This window comes from Notamacropus eugenii, chromosome 2 (genome assembly GCF_028372415.1).
Source record: "Notamacropus eugenii isolate mMacEug1 chromosome 2, mMacEug1.pri_v2, whole genome shotgun sequence".
In the NCBI taxonomy this organism is placed as follows: domain Eukaryota; kingdom Metazoa; phylum Chordata; class Mammalia; order Diprotodontia; family Macropodidae; genus Notamacropus; species Notamacropus eugenii.
In genome coordinates, this window is record NC_092873.1 from 437,031,193 (window position 1) to 437,052,673 (window position 21,481).

General features: G+C 42.1%; 1 protein-coding gene across 3 annotated transcripts in view; it reads right to left on the reverse strand.

The window, feature by feature from the left end:
* Positions 1-859: 859 nt before the first annotated feature.
* The window catches only part of PPFIA4 (PTPRF interacting protein alpha 4), a 126,906-nt gene continuing 106,284 nt past the window's right edge, over positions 860-21,481 (reverse strand). Inside the window, exons 30-31 of one of the 3 annotated variants that reach the window (XR_011975565.1) lie at positions 16,857-16,935; positions 952-14,514 (exon numbers count right to left, since the gene is read on the reverse strand). Coding sequence is in view for 2 of the 3 variants with exons in the window: in XM_072648158.1 (XP_072504259.1) it covers positions 16,919-16,935 (17 nt within the window). In the remaining variant the exon portion in view is untranslated. The other 2 variants (XM_072648159.1, XM_072648158.1) reach the window with 2 other exon arrangements.

Consider the following 21,481-nt stretch of genomic DNA (forward strand, 5'->3'; position numbering starts at 1 on the left):
CAACCTCATCCCCTGCCTGAATGACAACTCCAATTTAATTCAACAAATATTTATTAAGTACCTACCATATCCAAAACACTGTGCTGGGCTCTGAGGTAGATACAGTTTAGAAAAGACAAGGTTCCTGTCCTCATGGAGCTTTTTACAGTAAACTCCAAACACTATATGGATTCTTCAGTTCTAATCTCTGCCCAATAACTTTCCACATCATTGTTCTAATGGTAGGAATGTTGAGATGTGTGATTACAAGTGCTAGCTTGGCCACTTAATGACCGTGACCCCAGGTAAGAGTTAGGAGACTTGATCACTGTCCCCAAACATTTTAATTCCTCTAAGGAGAGAGATTATTGTTTCTGCCGACCCAAAAGACAGAATTAAGAACAAACTTGGGGGGAGTTTATAGAGAGGGAGTTTGAGGTGTAAAATAAAGCAGAACTTTCTAACAGTGAGAGCCATCCCAAAATGGAATGGGCTGCCTTGAAGGGTTGCATACTCCTCGTCACTTGCTGTCTTCACACGGAAGCTGAACATCCACTGGTCACGGATGGTTGTGGAGAGTAATCTGTTCAGGTCTAACTTGGACTAGATGATCTCTGAGGGACCTTCCAATACTGTACTTCTGAGATTTTGAGATCTCACTATTCTCAGTGGTAAAAGTCACAGAATTCTAAATAATTCAGACAAAGAAGAGTGGGAATTGTGACCTAGAGATCAAGCATTCATCTTGGTTACCCTCCCACCTCCAAAAAGACTTGTCCTACCTTCGACCCTTTCCATCTTTCTCTGCATCCTCCGTCCCAGCGACTTTAGGCCCTTGGATGCAATGGGAAGAGTACTGGAATTGGAGTCAGAAATCTTGGGTTCAAATGCCAACTTTGTCAACACACTACCTTTATGACTTTTAGTAACTCAAAGAAACTTCTCCAGGGTCTCAGTTTCCTAATCTGTAAAATGAAGGAGTTGGATTAGAAGATTACTAAAGTCCCTTCCAGATGTAAATGTATAGTATAAATCCATGACCTCCTTTTATCTCCCAAGTAATGAGGTCAACAATTGCCCCCAAAGACATTGTCTGTGTTTTTATGTTATGGGTATTTTTTGGTAAAGTAACAATGAAAAGTTCAGACCAAACTGGGAGGAAAGGATGGTTTAACAATGTCCTTCTTTCTTCTAGCCTAACAATGCTCAAATAACCTTGATGACCCAAAATCATGGATCTGGATAGAAATTCTTTTCTCTTTCTTCTATTTCATTTCCCTTACCCCACCCAAACAGACAGATTTCACAGAAACAATGAGTTGTAGTTTCCTCAGGCAGACAGCTTCCCTTCTCCTCTCCATCCAAACCTACTGCCTAAAAAACCATCCATTTCAATTTGCTTGATACATGCAAGTGATTTTCAGATTTTCCACTTTAGATTAAAATTGACTGAAACTCCTGCCTGCTCCCTTCACCACCATCAGCAGCCACCCTATGTCAGACTGCGTAGGCCCTACTGAGAAAGAGAATTGGACAGATTCCATCCGGTGAACAGTCTACGTGAAGAGTCCCTCTGGACTCCTCTGAAATTGAGACACTTCCCAAGCTAAAGGACATGCTAAGATCTAAGTTTCAAGTGGAAAAGGGAAGAGCACAGTAGGGGAGTAGATAGGGGGTCTGGAAGGGGGCTTAGTCAAGGACTGATTCAATTCAACAAATATTTATTAAGCAATTACTAGCTGTCAAACACTGTCCAAAAATAAAAACAAAACAAAAAAATCCATCCTAGTTTTCAAGAGTCATAGATGTAACTGGAAGGGAGCTCAAAGGCCATCTGTGTATACACAGTATATACAAAGAATGCACAAAGTATATTCGAAGCAATAGATTCTAAGAACTTGCCCCAGGTGTAACATCTTCTAGTTCTCCCAGGTTCCCCGGAGACAGCTCCATCTGAACTCAACTTCTTTCCCATCCTCTTCTTAGGACTGAGTCATTCTCATCAAGGTTCCCTGCCTATGGGGCCCCCTCTCTCTAAGCATCTCTTTGCTCTTTGCTCTCCTCTGTCCTCCTTTTACTCACCTCCTCCTCTCTCCATTCTCTCTCCAGTCCCCTCCACCTCTTTCCTCTCCCTCTCCCTCTCCTGTTTAATTCATAATGAGAAGAAATGCTTTCAGTGTTTGGTCCTATTCTCCTTTCATTTGTTCTCTCCTAGAAGTCCCATTCTGGGTTTTATCTTTTTCCCTGCTTTCACTCAGTTACAGCAGACATCTTAAACCCAACACATCCAAAACCAAGTTCATGATCTTTCCTCCTAAACCTCCTCCCCCTCCTCCTTTCCTTATTACCAGAGAGGGTAATACTATTTGCCCAGTCCTGGCAACCAAGAAGGCATCCTGGACAACTCCCTATCTCTCAACCTCCATAGCCAAGCTGGTGCCAAGTTGAATTCACCTTTGCAACATGTCTTCTCTCCTCTGACAGTGTCCCCCAGTCTAGTACAGGCTCTCATCACATCACACCTAGATTATCATAGTAGCTGCTGGTGGGTCTGCCTGCCTCATGTCTCTTCATTCCAATCCAATCTCCAGTCAGTAACGTGATTTTACTAAAGCAGAGGTCTGACGATGTGTTGGGTCTCCCCCCAATCCCTGCCTCTGACACACACACATACACACACACACACACACACACACACACACACACACACACACACACTTAGCAAACTCCAGTGGCTCCCTATCTCCATCAGGAGAAAATACAAAATGCTCTGTTGGGTATCCAAAGCCCTTCCTAGCCTAGCCCCCTCCCACCTTTCCAGTCTTCTCACACCATACTCCCCAACACATCCTCTTTGATTCGGTGACACTGGCCTCATTGTTGATCCACCAACAAGACACTCCATCTCTCTGGCTCTGGGCATTTCCTCTGGCCCCCATACCTGGAACACTCTCTCTTCATCTTTGCTTTCTGCCTTCCCTGGCTTCCTTTAAATCACAACTAAACTCCCTTCTCCTTCAGGAAGTCTTTCTCAACCTCTCTTTATTCTAATGACTTCCTTCTTTTTTTATTTTGAATATAACATATGTGTGTGCTTGGTTGTCTCCCCCATTAGATTGTCATCTCCTTGAGGACAGGTACAGTCTTTTGCCTTGTTTTGTCTCCTCAGTGTTTCGCACAGAGCTTGGCATATAATCAGCACTTAATAAATATTTATTTGCTGACTACTATGGATACAGTAGAATTTCTGGACTCTGCCAGGCATGTTTAATATGGTTGTTGTTCGTTGTGTTCTACTATTTGTGACCCCATTTGGGGTTTTCTTGGCAAAGCTACTGGAGTGATTTGCCATTTCCTTCTCCAGCTCATTTTACAGATAAGAAAACTAAGGCCAACAGGGTGAATTGACTTGCCCAGAGTCACACAACTGGTAAGTGTCTGAGGCTAGATTTGAACTCAGGAAGATGAATCTTTCTGACTATAGGCCCAGTGTCCAATCCACTGGGCCACCCAGCTGCCCTGTTTAGAAAGTCTGTTGTGCCTAAGACCTGAGAACACTGAAAAAAAGCTTCTCTGGCTTCTCCATCCCCAGTGGGTTCTCAGAATAGGACTGATCTTTGTCAGTTACAGGGGCAGGGGGAGATATGACTTTTCTCCCCTCACTCCAACCTGGTGACAATCTGAGGATTATTCAGGCATCCCAGATCCATTCAGAGAAAGGAGCACAGATGGAGGCAGCAAAGCTATTGACGTCCTTTGAAGCCAGCAGCAGCTCAGCAGAGAGAGTGCCTGGAAGGGTTTTTAGGTTTCTCATTTGTCTCTTGAACGACTGGGGCTTATTTGGGGCCTTGGACCATTTTTAGCACACTATAGACGCACAATCTTCTATCTGCATCTGTGTCTTCTCCTCTTAACATATTGAAAGTTCCATGAATTTAAACAGACAATGTCTTATCTAAATTTTGTGTCACTCACTGTATCCAACATAATGCTCTACATATAGTTAAAAAACACCTTAATAAAAAATGTTTAATGAATGAGGAGGCATGCAGGTGAGGGGAGCCAACTAGACTCCCAAATCTGGAGGATTTTTTGAATGTCCTAGTGAAATGACCCAGGAAGCCCCCTTCCCCAGCCACGCTCCACGTACCTTTGGCTACATCAGTTTCTGACTCTTCGAAAACTTGCCTTGTGACCCTCAAGTTAATGAAGCCTTTAGAACCTAGATCTTTCATCCATTTCCTTTCCCTCCCAAAGGAAAAGGTTTAGAATGGAAAGAGTTAACCCTGTACTTTGGCTTAACTGTTTTTCTTTGCTACAAGAGTTCAGTTTCAAGGCGGAAGGGAGATATTTCCAGAAATGACTGTGATGTAAAAATAAAGGCATCAATAAAACTTAAAAAAGAAAAAAACAATAAAAAAGTTAACCTTAGAGATCACCAGATAATGGAATTATAAATCTTGAGTTAAATGGTACCTTGTTACTGTTCATTCATATTCTACTGCCTGTAACCCCATTTGGGGTTTTCTCAGCAGGGGTACTGGAATGGTTTACCATTTCCTTCCCTAGCTCATTTTACAGATGAAGAAACTGAGGCAGATAGGGTAAAGTGACTTGCCTAAAGTCACACAGCTAATGACAGAGGCCAGATTTGAACTCAGGAAGAGGAGTCACTGCACCACCTAGCTGCACCTAAAAGTACCTTAGAAGCCATCTAGGCTAATCTCATTGTGCAGTTAAGGGAAGGAGAGACCTAAGGAAGTTCAACGACTGACCCAAAGCTATACAGGTAGAACAAATGAGAAGTAAGATTTGAACCCAGGTCCTGTGACTCCAGTCAGTATTGATTTTTATCTAGTCCAGCTTCCTCATCTTCTGTCAGAGGTCCAGAAGAGTTAAGTGACTTGTCAAAAATCAAACAGGCACTAAGTAACAGAACCAGGAATCACTTCAGGTCCATTTACTCTACATCCTACATTCTTTCCACTCTACCACCATCTTCCCAGCAATGAGACTGACAGAGAAACCCTAGAGAAAGGAGGCTTATGGGACAATGAGAGACAAATCAGAATGTATTTAGTCTTTTCCCCTTCTAGGAGGGACTAAAGCTTACCAGGGTCCTAAAGTCTGTGCTTCCCCTACTTCTTAGCCTACTGTGCTCACCCTTATGATGGTCAGGAAGTTCTTCTTTGTGGCTAACCATAGTCCTTGACAAGGGCATTGTCACTACTTGATGAATTTGTTTCCTATTTGGTTGGGGATGGAGGGAGGGCAGGAGGAGGGGAAAAGCTAGTTATGATTCAGACAGTAGCTGCCACCCTGGAATGGGGGCACTGGAAAGGGGCTGAGCTGTGGTGGTATCCTGGACCTCTTCCCTTGAGTCACTCAAGCCAGCCACTCTGTATCCTGGGCACTTCAGGAAAAAGAAAACTAAGACAATCACACATGTATATTAGACATCTCATTTTTCTCCATTTCTTCTTCTGTAAGTTGAAGGGTTTGGATCCACTTATCTCCTTTCCAACTCTGACATTCTATGTGAGATTCCACGTGATTCTATACATATACTTTTGTGTATGTATTTTTAAACTGCTCTTGTGATTTCATGCATATAGGAAGCTCTCTGTAAGAAATGTCTTCTTTTAATATAGATCAGAACCTTCACTACACCTTATTCAATAATCTTAAAGCATTGCCTGGGGCATTTAAAAGTTAAGTGACTTGTCCAGGATCACTGTCCTATCCAGTATGTATCAGGACTTGAACTCAGATCTTCTGGACTCCTAGACCAGATCACTATGCACAGTGATAAACTGCCTCTCAGCTTACTAATTATTGTTGTATATCAATGCTAGAGGATAATTAGAATGTTGAATTGGGTTAGTCTGAAAAAGCTTCCTGAAGGAAACAAGTCGTGAGCAAATTTCATTTACCCATTCATTCATTCATTCATTCATTCAGCAAACATTGATATGCTAGGAACTGGGGGAGGGAGATGCACACATACGATCTCTGCCCACCAGATCTCCTGCCTCTGTCCTTCCTGCACCCATTTGTCTGATTCTCTTCAGTATTCTGAATTGGAATACTTTGGCCTGCACTTCTGTTTTAGAAGGAAGGAAGGAAGGAAGGAAGGAAGGAAGGAAGGAAGGAAGGAAGGAAGGAAGGAAGGAAGGAAGGGAGGGAGGGAAAAGAGCAGAAAGGGGTAAGGATGACTACTGAGGAATGAGAATAAGAGGTATGAAGAAATATGGGTGGGGACAATTTTTCAGATGAATGGTCTAAAAAACACAATTAGTCCCCTGACTGACTGAGACACCCATAGAAATGGAGCCAGATCTAAAAGCCAAGCACCAACAGCCTACAGCTGATGGGGGTGGAAAGGGGAAAAGGAAGGACAGTATCTTAGGATGGGAATCGGGGAGGGAGCATGGGATAGAAGTCCATTCATATAGAATTGGGAAGGCTTCCTGAAGAAGGTAACCTTGAGCAGCACTCTTTGGGGAATGCCTACATTTAGGAGACAAAAAGAAGCTTGAGAGCTGTCAGATGAGACAGGGAAGGTGCTGTCGGTGAGATTGGACAACCTCAAAGCAGTATAACATAGTGTCAACAGAAGGAAGTTGAAGGAAGAGAGCATTTGAAGAAAAGATGGTTGATCCTTTGTCACAGAGAATTTGAAGGCAGAACTCAGAACTACAAAAGTATCACTGGTCTTGGGGATTAGGAAGGCCTTGGTGACCTCGAAAGAGCAGTTTCAGACAAATTGTGGGGTCAGAAGTCAGGCTGTAAGAAACTAAAATGGAGAGAGTGGAGAACAAAAGACAGAGTATACAAGTATAGACAATTCCTTCTGGAAGGTTGGCAGTGAGGACTGGGAGAGGGAAAGCATAGTAGCTCGAGGGGGTACTACTGAGGATTTAAGAATTCCAGAGTTCAGAAAAGGGATATCTAAGCTCTCATGAACTAAAATTCCTCAGGGGAAGTAGGTCCAAGGAAGATGGAAAACTCATAAGGAATAAAATATCCAGTAAGGTAGAAGAAGGAAGATTGTTGCAGGCAGGGGTTACTTTTGTTGTGTCATGGATTCAGTGGGCAGTCTGCTAAAGTCTAAGAATAATGGTTTTATAGAATGGTCTATAGAATAATGGTTTTAAATGTATAAAACACATTAAAAACTACAAAGAAAACCAATTATATTGAAATGTAGTTATCAAAATATTTTTTAAACATCAATTTTACTTACTCAGCATACATATTGTGTGGCCTGCATAATATTTTTAAAATGAACAAAACTTGCCAGGTAGATTTAGGCAGTAAAACTCATCATACCTTGAACTTGAAACAAAGATGGTAATTCTCATTGATGGGAAACTGTATGTAAAAGTTTCCTAACTCTCCTGTAGTATTGCCTGCTGAAACATTCAGTGTGCTGCAAATCCTCATAGCAGCAATAGTGGGATGTAAGTAAAAAATATACTGCCTAGAGTCTCAGTAATTTCCCTTCACCACCAGACGGGGCTCTCAGCAGGTATCTCTTCCTGTGGCTCTGCATAGCTCTCAGCAGGTAGCATTAGGCATTGTGCCATACCAAGACTCTTATTGTAGTCCCGCAGAGTTGTCTGAAGGCAATATCAGCTGTCACTGTCATCATTCCTCAGCTTTCAGTCTGTTATATCTCCCAGTCCTCTTCTCTCAAATTCATCCTTCACACAGCTACCAAAGCAATATTCCTAAAGCACAGATATATCCACATCACTCTTCAGCTCATAAAGTTCTATATGCTTCCTGTTGCTTCTTTTCATGCTTCTCTTTATTCTTGTGTTTGAAAGTCAAATTTTTTTTTCAACTCTGGTCTTTTCATCAAGAATGCTTGAAAGTCCTCAATTTCATTGAAAGACCATTTTTTTCCCCTGAAGTATTATACTCAGTTTTGCTGGGTAGGTGATTCTTGGTTTTAGTCCTAGTTCCTTTGACTTCTGGAAGATCATATTCCACGCCCTTCTATCCCTTAATGTAGAAGCTGCTAGATCTTGTGTTATCCTAATTGTATTTCCACAATAATTGAATTGTTTCTTTCTAGCTGCTTGCAATATTTTCTCCTTGACCAGGGAACTCTGGAATTTGGCCACAATGTTCCTAGGAGTTTCTCTTTTTGGATCTCTTTCAGGCAGTGATTGGTGGATTACTTGAATACTTATTTTGCCCTCTGGTTCTAGAATATCAGGGCAGTTTTCCTTGATAATTTCATGAAAGATGATGTCTAGGCTCTTTTTTTGATCATGGCTTTCAGGTAGTCCCATAATTTTTAAACTGTCTCTCCTGGATCTATTTTCCAGATCAGTTGTTTTTCCAATGAGATATTTCACATTCTCTTCCATTTTTTCATTCTTTTGGTTTGGTTTTGTGATTTCTTGGTTTCTCATAAAGTCATTAGCCTCCATCTGTTCCATTCTAATTTTGAAAGAACTATTTTCTTCAGTGAGCTTTTGGACCTCCTTTTCCATTTGGCTAATTCTGCTTTTGAAAGCATTCTTCTCCTCATTGGCTTTTTGAACCTCTTTTGCCAATTGAGTTAGCCTATTTTTAAAGGTGTTATTTTCTTCAGCATTTTTTTTGGGTCTCCTTTAGCAAGGTGTTGACCTGCTTTTCATGCTTTTCTTGCATCTCTCTCATTTCTCTTCCCAGTTTTTCCTCCACCTCTCTAACTTGATTTTCAAAATCCTTTTTGCGCTCTTCCATGGCCTGAGCCCATTGAATATTTATTTTGGATGTTTGGGATACAGAAGCCTTGACTTCTGTGTCTTTCCCTGATGGTAAGCATTGTTCTTCCTCATGGGAAAGGATGGGAGGAGATATCTGTTCCCCAAGAAAGTAACTTTCTATGGTCTTATTTTTTTTCCCTTTTCTGGGCATTTTCCCAGCCAGTTACTTGTCTTCTGATTTTCCTCTCCACACCCACCTCACCTCTCCTAACGCCCAGCTAGCGCTTAGGGGCTGAGATCCAAATGCTGCTTCCCAGCCTCAGGGCTTTGTTGGGGCAAGGCTGCTAAGTTTAGGTGCTCAGGTAGGGGCAGGGCCGCCACATGGGGCTCAGTTCCCTCAGGGGGTTTATGCAGAGACCTTCAACAATGGATCTGCGCTCCTGCCTGCTTTGGGAGCCCTTGTCTGCTGCTGCCTCTGCTGCTGCCTCCTGAGGGGGCCTGAGTCATGGGCACACCCCACTCCCCTCTCTTCAATCCAAAAAGACTCTCTCACTGACCTTTGGTGCCTGTGGGTGGAGGGACCTGTGTGGCCGCTGGAGATTCTGTCCCTGAAGCCTGCTTGGATCTGCTCCTCTCAGTGCCACATGGCCAAAGCAGGGCTGGGCTCTGCTCCAGGTCCAGGGCATGATGGACCTTTTGTGTCAGTTTTTCATATCTGTCTGGAACAGATATCTCCTCCACTCCATTGTTCTGTGGCTTCTGCTGATCCAGAATTTGTTGGGAGTTCTTCTTTACAGGTATTTTATGGGCTGTGGGTTTGGAGCTAGCATATGTGTATCTTTCTACCCCACCACCTTAGCTCCTCTCCCCAAAATATTTTTTAAAACAAGTTCATGGCCCCAAGTTAAGAGCCCCTTGTCTGATGTGGAGACTGATGTGAAAACACAAGGAACTTATCAGTCAATTTAGATTTCTGAAGCACATGTACTCCTAAATCTTTGCTTCTCCAGACTTCTCCGATTCTGTTGAGGGCCCCATGATCCTTCCAGTCACTCAAGTTCAAAAATGTCAGTCACCCTTACTTCTTTATCTACTCTCTTATAACCCCTCCCCCTCTTCTTAAAGCCATATAATTCAGTGCACTATCCTTCTCACCACTACCACTGCAATAGCCTCCCAATCCAGCATCTTTCTAAAATTTCCCCTCTCCCATTTTGAATGTATATAGCACAATGCCTGGCATACCAAGACTGAAAATTGCTTGTGCTAGGCAAGACAAATCACCAATACCAGTTCTACCACTGCCTCCCCCCAAATCTGTATGGAGATAGATCAGGACTCTGAACTTAAGAATCCTAGGAATAGCAGTGAGCCTCTAGACTACCAGACCTGATTCCATCTCAGGCCCCAAAGCCATCAGTGAACAGGTAAATCACGATGGAGATGGGGCCCATCTTCTTCACCATCACCAACACCAACTGCTGACCAACTGCCACCAGCACAAACCAGATAAGCTCAGGAAGTTTGGGAATGGCCGCACTCCCTTCCCATCCCTCCTAAACCACTAGTGGTAAGGATGGAAGTCAGGATGATAGAATGGAGGAGTGAGTAGATAGTGAAGAGCTAGAGGTTCCTAAATTTAATTCCGTTCAATTAAAATCTATTATATTTGGTCCATCCTTTTAACATGCTAATATCTTATCTGAATATTCCTTAAGGTGTCATGTCATCTACCAATTTGATAACCATGCCACCTATGCCTTCATCCAAGTCACTGATTCAAATTTTGAATGGCATAGGGCAAAGTATGGAGGTACTCCATTACCCATTAGGCTGATATTAATCCACCAAGGAACATTCTTTAGGACCAGTCACGCAGCCAGTTCTGATAACTATTCTTATCTAGCCCATAGTTCTTCATATTTTCATAAGGGTTTTTTGACAGACCATCAAATGACTGACTAGAATTTAGGTCTACTAACTATGTCTATGGCATTCCTTTGATCTATCTGAAAGTGAAATGAGGTTATTATGACATAACACTTATTTTTTTCCTTTAATACTTTATTTATTCTTTTTTAAAATACCAATGTTATTTCCCAGTATACACTGCCTAGAACTCTCCTTTGCAATGAATGAAAATAGTTAAGGAGAACCAACCAACACAGTGATCATATCTGATAGTGTATGTAACATTCTATATCTATAAGCTATGTATAGTTATGTGAAAAATTCTCTAAAGCACTACTTATTAGAGAAATGTGAATTAAAACAACCTCACACCTACTTGATGGGCTAATTTGCTAAAAAAAAAAAAAAAAAAAGGAAAATGATGAATGTTGGAGAAGATGGGGGAACACTGGAACACTAATGCATTATTGGTGCAGTTGTGAACTGATCAAACCACTCTGAAGAGCAATTTGGAACTATGCCCAAAAGGCTATAAAACTGTACATACCTTTTGATCCAATAGCACTACTAAGTCTATATTCCAAAGAGATCATAAAAAGGGGGAAAGGATCCATATATTCAAAAATATTTATAGAAGCTTTTTTTTGTGGCGGCAAAGAATTGGGGAAATTGAGGGATGCCCATCAATTGGAGAATGGTTAAATAAGTTATGGTATATAAATGTAATGGGATACTATTGTGCTATAAGAAATGATGAGCAGGTGGATTTTGGAAAAACCTAGAAAGAATTACATGAACTGATGCTGAGTGAAGTGAGCAGAACCAGGAGAACATTATACTCAGTAAAAGCAACATTGTTCCATGATAAACCTTGATAAACTTAGTGTTTCTCAGCAATACAATAATCTAAGACAATTCCATGTCTCATGATGGAAAATTCAATCCACATCCAGAGAAAGAACTATGGAATCTGAATGCCCATCTAAGCATACTATTTTCTCTTTTTGTTTTTGTTTTGTTTTGTTTAGATTTCCTTTCTCGTGGTTTTTCTCTGTTGTTTTGATTTTTCTTTCACAACATGACTAATGTGGAAATATATATTTAATATGATTGTACATTCCTAGCCTATATTAGATTGCATGCCCTCATGAGGGGTGAGAGAAAGGGGAAAATTTGGAACTCAAAATCTTACAAAAGTAAATATCGAAAACTAAAATTAAATAATTTTTTAAGCAATTTTTTAAAAAGCATTCTATACCCATTGTCCCCTACCTCTTTGCTTAGAAAAGAGCAGCTTTTCTTCATTGAACATAACCTGATTTTGTTGAGACCATGATGGTTCTTAGCACCCTTAAATAATTATTTCAAGAATTTGCAAGAAATCAAAGCCCAACTCACCAGCTCTATTTACTTTCGTCTTTTGAAAATTGGGACACTTGCCTATCTATCTCTAGCTGTTTACAGTTTTTCATAGGTCAGTGACAGTGACTCATTAATTACTTCTGATAGTTATTTCTTTTTCCCGGAATGTAGTCTATGCCCAATGACTTGAACTCATGGAGGACAATGAGGTCATGTCTTACCATTTCTTAATGCCACTTGAATCTCAAGTCATTGTTAACCATTTTTGTTCTGTCCTTCCCAATATGAAAACTATTCTCCTTGGCAGAGAAAATAGAAGTAAAATAAGATGTAAGTCTTAAATTTAAGAAGTCTTGCTTCTTCTGTATTTCATTATCATTGTCTCATCCATTTGGAACAGTAGTTCGACTCCTTTGAACTTCCTCTTAATACCAACACAGGTTTGTTAAAAGAGTCCTTTTGTGATAAATTTAGCATTCCCTGTCAGTTACGCACTTTCTGAACTTTAGGGTTCTGACACTGTTTTTAATAAAACTGTTATTTTTAAATATTTATTCTACCCCTGTCCTCAACTCTTGGATTCAATTCAGTGCCTATTAAATGCTTATTAAGTATAAAGCTAGATGATGAGTGTAAGAGTAGGGATCACTAAGTTGAATTAATCACTTGATTACTCCATCCCAATTAAACTAAGTTACAAGATGCTTCATGCTGATACCTTTACCAAGTGAGAATAGGGCTCAATCAATTAGACTCTAGACTAAGTGCAAAAAATCCTTGAAAGCCATTGGATGGGCTTAAAAGAATTTAAGCGGAAGTCTGTCCTAATTGATTAAGAGACTTGGGTAGCTTTATTTAAACCCAGAGGTAGTTCAGAACCCGGAGGGATTGTTTAGGCTGGAGAGAACATTCCATCCAAACTGCTGAGAAGGAATCACTTAGGAGTGAGAACAGTTTATCCTTGGTCCAGACCTAGTTTCCCCACCTCTATCCCTGGGTTGGACAATTTGGACTTTTTCATCAGTTTTGTAGCAGTTCCCAGGACAGCAGCCAAATCTGCATTGGGAGCCAAGAACAGAGTGGACTCAGTGAGGAAAGACAGATTCAAGGCTTTACAAAAAGTCCCACAGAAAAACTAGACCAGGCCTAAACAGAACAAGTCCTTTCCTTCCTTTGTGAAGATCAGGTCCCAGACAGACTAACAGTCCCTTCTTCAAGGTTTCTTAGTAGGTCTCACATAAGCTCAAAGAAGTCCTAGAGTGCAGAGGGAATCTTCTTCATTGAACAAAATAGGCCCAAAAGGATTAAGTTTTAAAAATAAAAGGGGGGCAGGAACTAGTGGTCAAAAGAATCAGTATGAGAACACGTTCTTACAGACTATTTGTGCCCAACATGTGGTAAGCCTTCTGAACTCATACTGGTCTGATCAGCCACAGTCGGACACACTGTACATTGATCCCGACATAGTGGTGTCACTTTGGTCCTCTTCAAATATGAAGAACAACAACCAACAACCACGACAACATGAATATAATGCCATTCTCAGAAGGTTTGCTGTGGGGATGTAGGGGACAAACATGCTTATTCCTTAGTCAAAAAGGACTAAACAATCATTTTGGGACCTTTAGAAAAAACCTCAGTTGCCCCACCCTAGACACTGCTCCGGAGAGGCAACAAGAGGAAGACAAGATTTGGAGCCTATTCTAATCAAAAGGGTTGCAACTTATGCTGTGGGGGCATAGAGGAGAGAGAAAGGGAAAATATTATAGAAAAAGAAACATCAACGTGAAAAACAACACTGAAAATTTAGGACACCAAGTAGTAGAGTGATAAAATTAGGGAAAGCTTTCTGGAAATGTGAGTTTTCACTTGGGTTAAATATAAGTAGCTATAAGGGATCAGGCAAATCCTCATTGCCTAAGGCACATTTCCAAACCTCCTCTTCATACCCAGGAATCTACTGCAAATTTTCTAAGAATGCACTAGAGTGATGGTCTCATAATGATTCTTTGAACCACCAATCCCTCCCTTCTAAGTCCCAGAGCATAAGATTGGAAATATTCATTCCTCACTACACCCCACAGAAGAATCTGAAATACTTACCATGCCCTGCCCGGCTCCATTCCCTGAGAAACAGAATCTTCATCCCAGCTTCAACTCTTGTCAATCCCTATCCCCAGCCCTAAATCCTGGCTTCAAGCCCAGTTTACAACAAAATGGAAAACAAAGCAAAATAAAATGATCCCTAATCTTAACCACAGCTCCAATTTTATTCAACAAATAGTCATTAAACACCTACCTGGTCCAGAGAGCATTGTACTAGGTGCTGAGGTAGATACGAAACTTCAACAAAGCAAGATTCTTACCCTCATGGGACCTATGGTTTTGTGAGCTCCAAATACCTTATGGTTTGTTACATTCTTATCTCCTCGAGTTACCATTCTGCAACAAGTTATAGTGGAAAGAACCCAGGACTTGGAGTCAAAAGGCTTGGGTTGAGTTTCGGCTTGGTCACTTACTAGCTGTGTGATCTTGGGCGAGAGTCAAGAAGAGATATCTACAAATGTTTGAAAGATAGCAATTAGGTTTTTTCTGCTTAGTCCCAAAGGCAAAAATGTATGCTATAATCAGGCTGGATTTATACCCAGAATGTAGGGCTCATTCAGTATTAGGAAAACAATAAGCATAATTGACCATATCAGTAACAAAAACAAAAGATAAAATTAGGAGCTGTTGGATGGAACTATGTAAAGAGAGTCTGACACTGAGATTTAAAAAAGAACTTTTCTAACAACCAAAGTTGTTTTGATTTTCTGCATTAGATGAATGACTTCAGGGACAAAGTAGTCTAATTCATATTTTAAAAAAGAATCCCCACTACAACATATAGTGAGGGGGTACCCATGCCTGGTGGCAGCCTATTCAACTTTTGAAGAGTTCTATTTGTTAAGATTGGGCATCTAGGTGGCACAGTAGATAGAGGTTCGGGCCTGGAGTCAAGAAGACCTGAGTTCAAATCCAGCCTCAGACATTTACTAGCTGTGTGACCTTGGCCAAGTCACTTCACGCTGTTTGCCTCAGTTTCCTCATCTACAAAATGAGCTGGGGAAGAAAATGGCAAAGCACTCCAGTATCTTTGCCAAGAAAACTCCAAAGAGTAGACACAGCTGAAAGGATTAAACAACAACAAGCTAGTAAGAAGCTTTTATTGACATCGAGCCTAAATTGACCCCTTTGCAGCTTCTCCCTATTGTCTCCAACAGGGTTCTGTCCTCTGGAGTCAAACAGAATAAGGACCTCGGACAGCCCTTCGAAAACTTAAAGAAAGTCATCATTCCTTCCTTCCCTCAGGTCCTTTCTTCACCGTGTCCAGTGGCATAGTTTCTCCGTTTTGGTTGCTCTCCTCTATATACTTTTTATTCCATTGTAAACTGTAGTGCCCAGAACTGAACACAATAGTCCCTCCAGGTCAGTAATGAACTGCTTGTGCAAGGAGAAGTACTCTATCCTGTTGACAATGAGTCTTCTGACTATTTTCTTGCCACTTTTACTGAATGCAAAAGTTTAGCTTGGAAAGGATGAATCTATGATTGGTCCGACACTCTGCACCACACATTGCCTTCATCATTCTCATATCTTACATGTCTCTTCTCTTTACAATGACTAGTCTATTAAATGCCAGTGCTTGCTGAGAATTTGCATCTATAATATTTTGTTGCACTTGGGTAAGTGGAAGATAGTGTTGGTGATGAGAAGGTCATGAGATGCATAAATCTTCAGTAGTAAGTGATCATTGCTGTTGCTGTTTCTCACTCCATTCCTCCCAAGGACTTCCTCTATGTCTTATAGTCCACATCTACCCTGGCATGAAAGTCGCCCAGAATTACAAGCTTGTTCTCTTTCAGCATACTGATGATAGGGTCTACCATAGAGTTTTTTCTTCACAGAATTTTTATTTAACTTCATTGGGATTCATCATGGTGGGAATATATGCATGGATGATAGTGGTGTGGCACTTTTCTACAAGTAGCAGTTGCATTGTTATGAGCCTATCATTCAGCCTCCTTTCAGAAGGCATAAAAGTTTGTTGACTAGTTTAGATCTGATTGCAAAACCTTTGTCAGCTTCACAGTGCTCCTTATCGTGCAGCAGTCATTCCAGAAAAATCTGTATCCAGCTCCAACTTCAGTAAGCTAACTTTCATTTGCCAACCTTGTTTCACTCAGGGCTACTGTTTGGATGCAGTACCTATTAAGTTCTCTTGCAACAGGAGCTGTTCATGCTTCAGATATACTAGATTTTATGTTGTTCATGTGTGCATAGACTCCTTGTACTGATGGTGAGTGAAATCATCTTTGCAAAAATACTCTTAGTTGTGAGGGCTTGCAGAAGATCATGGTGAAACATGGTTGCCTGGAGAAGTCCATCAGTACTGTATACCTGTTTCATGATGGCACAGGCTCTGGATGAAGGACGATGCTCTCATGTTTTTCCAATCACCTACCATGAAGTAGGGCTGTGGGCTTACTCCCACACTTTTCAGAATGACATCTTCCAAGATGTTGTTGGATGCCCTCAACAAGGATGAAAACAGCATCAAAGTCAGCTACTTCACTGATGGTAAACTATTTAACCTGAAAAGGCTACAAGCCAAGAACAATGTGGAGGGACAGTTGGTATACAAGCTTTTGTTTACAGATAGTTATGCATTCAATGCAGCCTCTGGAGCTGAGTAAACAGACTGTGGATCCAATTCTCTGCCACTTGTGCTAATTTTGGGCTGACACTCAACACCAAGAAACAGAGGTCCTTCACCAGCTAGCACTGCACCATCCATAAGCAGAAGCAAGGGTCACAGTAAATGGATAAATTGTGAATGTTGTGGACAAGTTCACTTACCTTGGCACATAACTTCCAGAGATATCTACATAGATGATGAGGCATTCATGGCCAGAACTAGGTCAGCATTTGGGAGGCTCTGAAAGTGTAGGAGAGAAGAGGTATTAAGCTGTCTACCAAACTGAAGGTCTACAGAGCCGTTGTGCTGACCTCATTGCTGTATGCCTGTGAAACGTGGACAGTATACCAATAACATGCCAGAAAACGGAATTGTTTCCATTTGAATCATCTTAGGAGAATTGTAATAAGGTACTGGATAAAGTACTGGACAATGAGGTCCTCTCTCAAACTGAACTGCCAAGCATTCAAACTCTACTTCAGAGAGCGAAACTCCAATGGGCTGGCCACACAACCCAAATGCCAAATGTACACTTACCTAAAAGACTATTTTACGAAGAATTCAAACAAGGCAAGTGCTCACACAGTGATCAGAAGAAGTGACACAGGGACACTGTTAAGGTATCTCTGAAGAACTTCAGTAGTGATTGTGAGACATGGGAGATACTGGCACAGGACCACCCAGCATGGAGTGTCAGAGAAGATGCAATGCTCCATGAGCAAAGCAGAATCGCAGCAGCATGAAGGAAACGTGAGCTGCACAAATCCAATGACACTTCCATCCCAAATGTTCTAGCAGTCTACTTGTGCCCAACTTGTGGTAGAGCCTACCAAACTAGTATTAGAGTGATCAGCCACAGCTGAATACACTGTACCCTGAACCCAGCGCTGTGATGTCATTCGTCCTCTACAAAAATAAAAGACAAACAACAACTATTGACTATCTCAGAAGTTTACAAAGTGAGAGTCAGGAGGCCCCCCCATGCTGGGTCTGGGACCTCAAGAGACTATGTCATCAACCAATCAGAGGGGGGAAAGATGGATCACATCCCACCTCCTTGGACTGGTCAATCTTAGGGTTTATCTCCAACACAACCTTACCTACCCCATCCCCCAATAGTGCCCAATTCTACTCCCTCCCTCCACTATACAAGTTCTCATCTTCTTCCCTTTTTATACCAGAAGTTTAACTCCCAGGGCAGTTATAGCCAGGGATATGCTGAAGTCAACTCAAGTCACCTAGCCTAGGGAGAGATTGTTAAATTTTCAGTTTGAATATTTATACCTCAGAAAACAGCAAAGCAGGGTTTGATTTATTGTTTCCTTCCTTGACCGTCTAGACTTAAGAAAGCAGTGGAGAAAATGTTAATGATAGATTAAACTCTAAAGTGTTTTTAATAGATTTTTTCATTTCAAATGTTTTTTCCAATTACATACAAAAACTATTTTTAACATTCACTCCTAATAATTTAGCATTCCAAATTTTCTTCCTTCCTTCCTCCCTCCTTCCCCTTACTGAGAGAAGGCAAGTAATTTGATAGAGATTATACATGATACCTTTTTTTTTTTCAGAAAATCAATTGTTAAATATTACCACCACACCCCTACTTACAACCTCATTGCTCAACCCAAGCATCCACAGTAGCAACTGAACAGGGGAAAATGCCCACACACCATACCCACCCCCTATTCCCTCAGATCATCTTATGGCTACAGCAGGTACCACCTGTCCTGTGAGGGTCTCCCTTCCTTACCTTAGATCTTCAGGTTGAAGGAGAGGGCCAATTGAGTACTCTGCTATTCATTTTCCCTTCATAACACCTCTGAAATATGCCTCCTATCTTGTGACACTACCACCACTCAGTTCCTGGCCCTCATCACCTTATACCTGGACCATTTCAATAGGCTGCTGGTGGATCTGCCTGCCTCTAGTCTCTCACTGCTCCATATGATTTACCTAAATTTCAGGTATAACTATATCACTCCACTATTCAATAAATTCCGGTGGCTTCCCCTCACAGATCAAAAATAGGATCTCTGTTTGGTATTCAAACCTCTTCCTAACTTCTCCCCCTGCCCTGCACCTTTCCAGCGTTCTTATACCTTCACACACACACACACACACACACACACACACACACACACACACACACACACACACACACACACCCACACACACACACATCTAGCAATGCTGACCTCATTTCTGTTCCTTGAACAAGGTATTACATCTCCCAACATGGAACATCTTTACTGGCTGTCCACCATGCCTGGAATACTCCTCCCTCCCATCTCTGCCTCCTGGCTTCCTTCAAGTCCCAGCTAAGACATCTTCTAAAGAAGCCTTTCTGATTACCCGTAATTCTACTTCCTTCCTTTTGCTGATCATTACCAGTTTTTCCTCTTATTTGTCCCAATGTTACCCAAAATATTCTATTATCCTATGTTACAAATAAGGCCCACTTGTTTGTACCTAAGTTGTTCCCATGTGGTCTCCCCCATTAGAGGATGAGTTCCTCGAGGGTAGGGACTATCTTTTACCTTTCTTTGTATCCCTAGAATTTAGTACAACACCCGGGACCTGGACCAGGTGTCTAAGAAATGCTTATTGTCTGGCTGTCTATCACTCCCTCCTTCTCTCTGAGTGGTCTGCCAGACCACGGTGTGGGGGGGTAGGGGATTCAGAAGGTGTCTTCCTTTCCCTGAAGTCCAAGTAGGAAAGGGCAGGGACGCAGGTAAATGACTCCTCAGTTTTCCCCCTCCAGTCCCAGCATCTCCGCTATACAATGCATATACTACAGAGATCAAAAGAGCATTCCCATCCCAGCCTTCTCCCTACCCCCAACTCCTTGTTCCTGAAAAGCTGCAGACAGTATGCACGTCTGCTCCAAATCAGAGAAGAGGGTGCCCTCTGGGCTTTAGAAAGTATTCAGCTTCTGAAGCATCAATGGGCTGCCCTGGTCAGGGACCTGGGTTCTTAGGGTTTGGTGTCCCCCTGGTGGCTTGATGGGAGAAAGAGCACAGAGGAGTCCATTCCAATGCACAGTTGCCCAATGGCTGGCTTTCTGGGGGCGAAGAGGGGCTGAAACTGGGTACATAGGAATGAGGGAGGGGACATGGAAGGGAAGAGAAGGGACTAGACCTCTAGCTCCCTAAAAATCTCTACCCAGAGCAAAGGAATGCAACTAAGCATAAGATTAAAGGTCAAAATTGTCCCGAGTTATTTTTTTGAAATTTCAATGAAATATTTCTCATAGTCCACAGACTTACTGAGGCCGTTTCCATCATTCATCTGCCCCTATAGCCAGGAGACCACTTAACCCAGCAAGGGGCAATGATGATTATTTTTAGATTGGCTTCCCTGCCTTAAGGACACTGCTATTCAAAGCCCACCTCATCTGTTTCTACCACAACTACACTACATAGAGAATGTTTTAATATCCAAGACAGGCTACTGGGAGTTCATTAATACGTTTTCAGCTTTCCCTGTGGCTTCTGTCTGCCTGTGTCCCTGCCCCTCCACTACAGAGGGAGCTAGGGAGGGAGATGGCAGCTGCTCTCCGCCCCCACCCCTGCCAAGGGACTGGCACAGCTGTTGAGATGGCCCAAATACCTTGGGTTTAGGGAGAGGCAGAGGACAGGTGGATAAAACAGAGAAGGAGCAAGAAACGGTACCCTGGGCTCACCCTCTCTTATTGTGCCAATTTATTCATGGTGCTACCCTGAGCCATAATAGATCAGGCTATTACCTTTGAGTTGTTCCTGCCATGGCGGATAGTGTGAGGGCTGAGAACCCCAAGGTACCATAGTCCAAGTCCTTTCCCTTCCCTACCTCTCTGTCTTCTGTTCTCCTTCTCTCATGGCTAGCCCACTCCCCATCATTCCTGTGCCTTCCCCCTGTACCACCCAGCTGTTGCTGCCCCCCAAGCTGGGCACTCTGCCCACAGGCCCATGAATTGAACACATTCACACCCTAGTACCAAGTCTCCACCTGTTCCCCTCAGTCTGAGCTCTCTCTCCAGGCATCAGGGTTGGGCCTGGTCCATCTGCTCTCCTTTATCTAGGGCCAGGTGCAAGAGAGGAAACTGCTCTGGGCCTCCCCTACCACCACTATGGCCACCACCACCACCACCATGGCTACCACCATCACCATGGCCACTTTCACCTGCCCTCAGGGCATTTTGGAGGGTTTAGAGTTTAATCTGGGCAGAACCTCTAGAACTAAGCCTGGTCTTTATAGACCTTCACCCCAGCTAGTCTACAGGGTAGGTAAGAGCAATAAGGGGTATTAAAGGAAAGAAAATGTGCAGAAAGAGAGGGAAAGGAAAATGGTGGAAGAAGAGTTGAGAAGAAAAGAAAAGAGAAGAGAAGAAAAAAGGGAGATGGTCAGGAAAGAGAAGCATCATAGATCTGGAGCTGGGAAAAAAATTAGGATCATCTATTGGACCCTCTCTTTTTTACAGCTGAAGAAACCAGAGTTCACAGAATTAAAGGGACTTACCCCAAATCACAAAGGCGGTAAATGGCAAAGTCAGAATTTAAACCTGGGGCCTCCAGTATAGTATAAAATGTTGTATGTCTGTCTAAGTCATAACTGGAAAGGAACTTGGAATATAAAATGTTAGAGCTGAAAGGGACTGTGGAGATGATCTGTGGCCTCGAAGCCACAGGTTCCCCACCCCTCATCCAGCCCAACTGAATTATATTTAATTCAACAATAATTCATTCAATACCTACTATGTATAAGTCTCTATGCCAGGAGAAGGGGATATAAAGGCAAAAATGGA